The sequence below is a fragment of the Gadus morhua genome, chromosome 21 (genome assembly GCF_902167405.1).
Source record: "Gadus morhua chromosome 21, gadMor3.0, whole genome shotgun sequence".
Classification (NCBI taxonomy): domain Eukaryota; kingdom Metazoa; phylum Chordata; class Actinopteri; order Gadiformes; family Gadidae; genus Gadus; species Gadus morhua.
Window position 1 is genome coordinate 17761902 of NC_044068.1, and position 7154 is coordinate 17769055.

The 7154-nt window shown below is 45.1% G+C and overlaps 1 protein-coding gene across 1 annotated transcript; it reads left to right on the forward strand.

Annotated features, from left to right (window-relative positions):
* The first annotated feature begins 248 nt into the window (after positions 1 to 248).
* On the forward strand, positions 249 to 4234 carry atf3 (activating transcription factor 3). The gene is made up of 4 exons (XM_030345758.1): positions 249 to 450; positions 1229 to 1481; positions 1757 to 1864; positions 2036 to 4234. The coding sequence occupies exons 2-4, from the start codon at positions 1230 to 1232 to the stop codon at positions 2408 to 2410; spliced, it is 735 nt and encodes a 244-aa protein (XP_030201618.1). The 5' UTR covers positions 249 to 450; position 1229; the 3' UTR covers positions 2411 to 4234.
* The last annotated feature ends 2920 nt before the right edge of the window (positions 4235 to 7154 follow it).

Consider the following 7154-nt stretch of genomic DNA (forward strand, 5'->3'; position numbering starts at 1 on the left):
ACACCGGTTGTCAAATGTGAGGGTCGACGTCCCTTGGAGGTTTCCAAACAGACTGAGGGAGAGCGTCGAGGGGGCGGGGTGAGCAGAGGGGGCGGGGTCGGGGCTGCGCGCGGGAGGAGGGGCGGTGGCCTGGCCTGTTATGGCAGAGTTTACCTCGCGACGACTCGATTGCATCACCGCAGGATTGTAGCCGTCTATAAATAGGATGACGTCACCCCTCCCTCTCCTCCCTCCCTGCTGCTGCTTGTAAAAAAAAAAAGAGAGATTGCCCGACGGCGTGCACGAGCCGGGACGGCCCACACCAGCTATATAAAGGGGTGATGCAACGCGAGAGTTATAACAGCAACGCACAGTGAGAGGAAGATACTAAAAGAGACAAACCGCCGAAAACTTGCGATAAGATAGCAGAAGAAGGTTGATATACGACGGCTCAGTAACACACTTTATCAGGTTAGTGTGGACCCTTGTCTTTTCGTTTCTTGTGCTCGCTGTCACCGCTGTAAGTAGACCCGGGTCCGGGGATTCCCCGCCGGTCCGTCCGGACACCCGCTGGCCGGACTTTGGCTCTCTGATCCCCGCCGGACAAACCGGAGCGTAGCGCAAAAGTGATTCATTGATTTCTATTTTTGTGAATTAAACAATTGTTTATTTTGTTGGTTGGACACTTTGAGGTAGTTTTGTGGATGTTCCGGCGTGTTGTTGGCTCAGTTTAAGCGAATTTTATAGTCGACTTTGTTTGCTGCATCCAACTTAATACTTAGATAGGCCTATGTAAAACAACTCAAAAGCTTTATTAATTATACATATAGCCAGGCTCACAGTTAACTTCTACTTTTTTTGCCGATTACGTTTATTAAAAAAAAAAGAAAAAAAAAAGGGCATTTGATAGGATGTCGTTTATGATCGAGACGCGATTCAATGGAATAATTAAATCCTAAATGTCCCAGACTTTGCTAGAACAGTCTTTCACGATAAAAAACAACCCTGTCCATAGATTATGCAACACACCTGCGCTATATAGCCCGGTCTGGGTGAGGTCGTTGTGTAACAACGTGTCGGCATCTCTACCAAACGTTGTGTAACAACAAGTCGAAACTCTGGCTCATTTTGCTCTCCCGTTCGCTTTCTGTTTGCCTTTCTCACGTTTCCTCCTGCGTAGTTCGAAATGTTGCGTTTCGTTTTGAGCAAAAATCTTATCAGTTTTTCGTTTTCCAACTGCGTTTCTCAGAATGATGCTTCAGCACCCCGGTCCCACGCTGGCCGACATCAGCTGCTCCGCCCTGGTGCCCTGCCTGTCACCGCCCGGGACCCTCACCCTGGACGACTTCGCAGACTTCAGCCCCATCGTGAAGGAGGAGCTCCGCCACGCCATCCAGAGCAAGCGGCTCTACAGCGGGATCAGCGTCGACATGAGCTCCGATGGAGCCAGCTCCAGCTCGGACAGGACAGCCGACTACAGCGGCTCGGGATCCAAGCGAGAGGTACCATTCCTCTACTTCTGCCTCTCCTCATTTCACTTCTGTTTTGTTTCTCTGCGCTACTGTTTTCGGCTCTTCTTTCTCCTTCCTTCTTCTCTAAGCCTTTCCACTTTGCTTTTATTCACTTCTCTCCTAATTTCATCCGTTTTCTTCTTTTCCTTTCTCATCAATTATTTTCGTCACGTTTCTTCAGCCCTCCTCTAATTGGTCCATGATGTATTTCTATGATATGATATTTCATGATATTTAAATGTGTGGTTTCTTCTTCTCTGGTTTAGTATACTCCCGAAGACCATGATAGGAGGAAGAGGAGGAGGGAGAGGAACAAGGTTGCAGCTGCCAAGTGCCGCAACAAGAAGAAGGAAAAGACAGACGGCTTACAGCAGGTACAGTGCAGATATTCAAATAATGTCCTGCTCTGAGGATAAAGATTAGAAACACTTTGAGCTTTGTTTACTTTAGTGTCCAGCATACGTGAACAGTCCCTCGTGGGTGAAAGTGGCCGCAATCTAACCAACCCTTTCACATCCTTCTATCCCTCCTCCTCCCTCCTCCAGGAGTCTGAGAAGCTGGAGGGCGTCAACGCGGACCTCAAGGCCCAGATCGAGGAGCTCAAACAGCAGAAGCAGCAGCTGGTCTACATGCTCAACCTCCACCGGCCCACCTGCATTGTGAGAGCCCGGAACGGCCAAACCCCGGAGGACGAGAGGAACCTCTTCCTCCAGCACCTCAGGGAGAGCACCGTGACGCTGCACAACATCACCTCCACCAGCACCGCCTGCTCCTCCTCCACCCACCCCTGCTCTTCCTCGACCAACACCATCTCCTCCATTGCAGCGGCCCCTCTGGTGGGGGGACTCAGCCTGGCAGAGGTACAGTGCGGCGGGTTGGACGCCATGGAGACCATTCAAAGCTCCTGCCTGCAGCTTTGAGCGATGGATGGATGGATGGAAGAATCCAGGACTTCTCTTAGTTTAAAAAAGTATGATTCAATTAGTTGAAAAGCCAAAGTAAACACCAGAAGTTGCTGCTAGCAAGGTTAGAGGTCGGCCGACCGAATGTTCCCCGGCCCCGACCCTCAGAACATGCTCATCACACCGTGACGCGTGTTTCAGCTGAACGGTCAGCCAACAGACAGTTTTTCAGCTGAACGGTCAGCCAACAGACAGACAGTCGCAGAAGAAGCGGAGGAGCTCGCCTTCTAGTGGTGGTGGTTGGGACTGCCGATCATCAGGGTTTCGTACACACATGCAGACGGTATCCCTTTCATCTTTCTATTTACTGTTGATTCATGAACTTAACCGACTTCGGAGGCACATCTCATCGCTGTTGAAGCCAAGTTGGTTGTGAAAGTCTGACAGGGACTGCTTGTGCGCCAAACACCATTAGGGTAACAGCTTGCACATGTGTATGCGTGTGTAATCCAAGATAAAGGCCCTTGTTGTTTCTGAAAAAATTATGTACAATGTGTAATATTCGAAAAGTGTGTATGTAGATACTGTATTTGAGTGTTTGTTGACTACCACTGAGTATCGCCCTCTGCCTTGCCACTGTCACTTACAACACACATAGTTACACATGTTATGGCTAACACCTCAGGACCTAGATACATCATGTTATTTCATTTCTCATAATATTCAAATGGTCCAGGGTTGCTCTGTCTTATTCTGTAACAGATACAGAGAGCAAAGTCCACGTCATAGAGAATTGCAACAGCCATGAAGGACAAGTTCTGAATTAGGGTTGATTCAAGTCAATTTCATGCATTGTATGGACGAAGGTAGCGACTTTAGTACACAACTGTAGCTCTTTAAACCTGGTGTATTTCTAGGGAGAAAAAAAGACCTAAACCAGGTGCACTGAGAAAAGACCCCACTAAGGATGTATTACTAGTAATATTTTTTTTTATCAAACTGAATTCTACTGCTGAACAGCTCTAAATGTAGGTCAATGTGTATATATTTCCTGATGTTGAAAGTACCCATGCATATGCACTTTTCTGTCATGTATTTATATAAAAGATATGCTTGGATGAAGTGGTCCCTAGATAACCATTGCTAGGTATCTAAAGTGTGGACTGTGGTATTAAGTGAATGCCTTTTCATGTACATCCACTGTTTTAAGTTGTTAATGTCTCACACTAGCTTGTTATAGCTGAAGCCAGACAAGAGAGCACCAAAAATAATTATTCAGTGCCGAAACCACGGGGACAGATTACCTTTGCTAAAATGTTCAATGGCAGCAACAAAAACACAATTTATAGAACAAGTATGCTAGCAGCCTTATCGTTCAAGCTTTACAGTTTAAAAAGAATGAGCACACGTTGGCAATTGTGGGGACGATTTGACTTTTTTGAAAGTGTTATATCTCATTATTTTGTATCTTCATTAAACACGTAATAATTTGAATGAAACAAGCCAGGCGCGGGCCGTCTGTACATGTGAGTTTGTTTGGATGAGTGTTATTCATTATTTACCACTGACACAGAAGTTATTTTGATATCTACAAATGAACCCTTTCTTGTTACTGTTAACAGTAGCAGGCACAAACACAATTCTAGCTAGCTGATGTTTATATTTATACTCTGCCTAGTCCGGTTACATCAGAAGATTATGTAAGTTGTTGGTTTTGCTGCTCTATAAAAGTGTTCGAAAGCTCCAGGTATCAGGATAACGATCAGCTGCGTGCACTTCTGCCTTGCCATATTATCTTTCCATTTTGTTTTGATACTCCATTGAAATAAATGTTATCATGAAGTCCCTGTGTCATTCCGTTGCTGTTATTCAATGCCAGCGATAACTCATCAATTATATCTTATTAGGTTGTGTTGCATGCATTGCACCATATATTACATCATATATAACATATATATTTGATCAGAATACATGACATTGTACTTTCCAATGTCATTGTCCTGTGTTTTCTAAACAGTTCAGTACACTTCTATATCTATCCTTTATCTTTCCAATATGTATCATACGCTTTCCATAACTTTGCTGAGCATTACTTCTCCAAAACGATCCTGAACGTTTCAGTTAAATGTCTGTGATAAAACATAACAGCCCAAAGTCATTTCGGTAATGAGCCACCCTTCTAGAAATGAAACTTACAAAATCCTATATTTTTCGCGGTCCCAGGTCTATCATCAAGTTTTTATGAGGAAGTAGAAGTGAACAACATGGTAGAATTTCATGTTATCATGAAACTTGACCTAACATGCTGGTTCAACAGGGATCTCGAGGGACATGCCAGGACGAGTTCAGAGAGAAACTCTCATCACCATGTTTACACTTTTCTGCAATATCATGCAGTTTAACTCAAGTAATATTTCATATTCATCTTTAAGATTGTTATTGGGTTGTATTTTTGCCAGCCATGCGAAGTAGTTTGGTTTAAAAAAGGTCTTCATAGTATTGAAAAGCATATTGAAAATTATGAATAATAGGCATAAGAAATTTACATTGATGAATTGTATTTTATTGGATAAAAGATCAAAGAATGCATGCACTGTGGTTGCAAAGCGTAAACTGGCACCTACCTCAGTGCAACATCCTAATGTCTATCCTGATTGTAAGGTTTCTTTGCACCTATAAACAATAGAAGATGGTACCAGAAGTTGTCAGCGAGTGGGTGTCAAGTTAAGTCCAGAGTGTTTTTTTTCTTCTCGCCGATCAAAGCACTTTTGCCAAAGTAAGCAAACTCTCACGGCGGCAACATCAATCAGTTTCAAGTGTCTCGACAAAGAAATACACGTTGAAGGCTGATGACGGGACTTAGTGGAGGAAGCACTTTGAAAGATTTATTATGGCTTTTGGATTAGAAATGCAAGAGGAAGAAAATCTAGGGAATTCCCTGATTTTATATGACTGGAGAGTAAGCAGAGGACATACTGGTTTCCTGGCGCCTTACCCCTATCAAGCATGTGAGCTGAAGACGGTTAAAAGACAGTTGGATGCTCACTATGTGGCTCCCAGGAATTAGATTTTTGAGGTTTGGGCTAGTCATCTGACAGATTTATAGGTGGCTGTTTTGCCTACTGGAGTACTGCTGATATGGAGCTTTGCATGATGAAAAGGTGAGGGATAGACTTGTTGTGCGTCTGACAGTTAAACACTTATCAGAACAATTACGGAACTGACACCAGAGATAGCGGTTACCAAAGCTCATGAAAGCGAGCAGATGAAAAAAGAAAAGCCAGAGACTACTTATAAAGGGGAATCCCAATCCTGCAGCTCGACAGCATGCACGTGCAGCAGTGCAATGTCGAGGCAATCGAGGCTACAAGCCAGACATACATTCAAGAATGCACCGCCGAAAAGACAGACATTGAAAAAGATGGAGGGACATGAGAGGGCATAGCATGCAACCTCCCACATGAAGCAGAGCAATCATTGCAGAGAAAAGGGACACTATACGAGAGTGTGCACACCCAAACAAATGTATGAAATGAACATCGCCACAGTGAGTAAGGAGACTGATGATGAGGTTGCATTCCTTGGCTCACTGACAGCTGAGTAGGGCAGGCCATGGAGAACAGAAATAAAGCCTGACAATTATAATGCAGGGTTCAAAATCAACACCTGAGCTGATGTGACCACAATCCTTCGGCCAGTTCAGCAGGCCATAGAGGGCCACAAAGGTCCTGCAGGGGAGGTGATGAAAGGAAATTTCAGAGTCTCTCCCAGCAATAACCGTAAGAGCACCAAGCAGGACATTCATGGAGCAGAGGTGTTGTCAAAGCTGGATGCCGATGAAGGATTCTGACAGAGTCCGGTCTCCGAGGAGTGCTCTCGGCTAACTACTTTCACCTAACTCAGTTTGGGCGGCATTGTAATACCCGTCTGTGCTTTGGAATCTCATCTGCACCGAATCAATTCAGAAAGGCATCACTCGTATCCTGGATGGCCTGGAAGGCGTCCTGGGTCTGATGCACAATAGGCTCCTGGGGAGGAGTACATTGAGGCTACGGAGGGTGCTGTCAAGACTGCAAAAGGCAGGAGTGAGGCTCAATGACCAGTGTGACTTCAATGGGCAGGAGATGGTGGCATTGGGGGTCAGAGTGGAACCCAAAATGGTAAGCACCGTGGGGATGACAATTATTATGGGGCAATATCTCTGCCTCACCCTGTTGTGAAAACGCATCATATCAAACACCTTTGGAAGAAATCAAACATGTGGACCTGGGGGCCACCAAAGCAGAAGGCCTTTGATAGAATCAAAGAACTGACACCCCCCACGCACTGACCCAAGCGCTGAAATGCTAGTCTCTGCTGGTTCGTCCTCATATTGGATGGGGGCTCTGCTACTCCCTTGGAAAGCCGACAGAGTGAATACCTGTGACGTACTCCTTGAAAGTCCTCAGCAGCATTGAAGATGCATATGCTCAGATTTAGAAGGAGGTGCTGGCCTCCACACTTCCCATATTGACAATGATTACAAGCCTCTGGTTCCTCTGTTGGGCTCAGAAACCTTAGGGGAACTCACAGCTCTGAAACAGCATTTACGCAAGCAACTTTACACAAGATTCCTTTACACAATAACAGAAATCACCTGAAAAGACATGTCGAATGCGAGCTTGCTTTCAAGAGCTCCTGCCAGCAACACAGCAGAGGGACTGCAAGAGAAAGAGATCAACCTGTATGTTGACTCACAGCAAGCCTGCCAGTTACAGAAAAG

Bases quoted from the DNA above. Each gene is read 5' to 3' on its own strand.
- atf3 (XM_030345758.1), top strand. From the start codon at position 1,230: ATGATGCTTCAGCACCCCGGTCCCACGCTGGCCGACATCAGCTGCTCC. The intron at 1,482-1,756 runs GTACCATTCCTC...TCTCTGGTTTAG, and splicing joins GCTCGGGATCCAAGCGAGAG to TATACTCCCGAAGACCATGA. The intron at 1,865-2,035 runs GTACAGTGCAGA...TCCCTCCTCCAG, and splicing joins AGACAGACGGCTTACAGCAG to GAGTCTGAGAAGCTGGAGGG.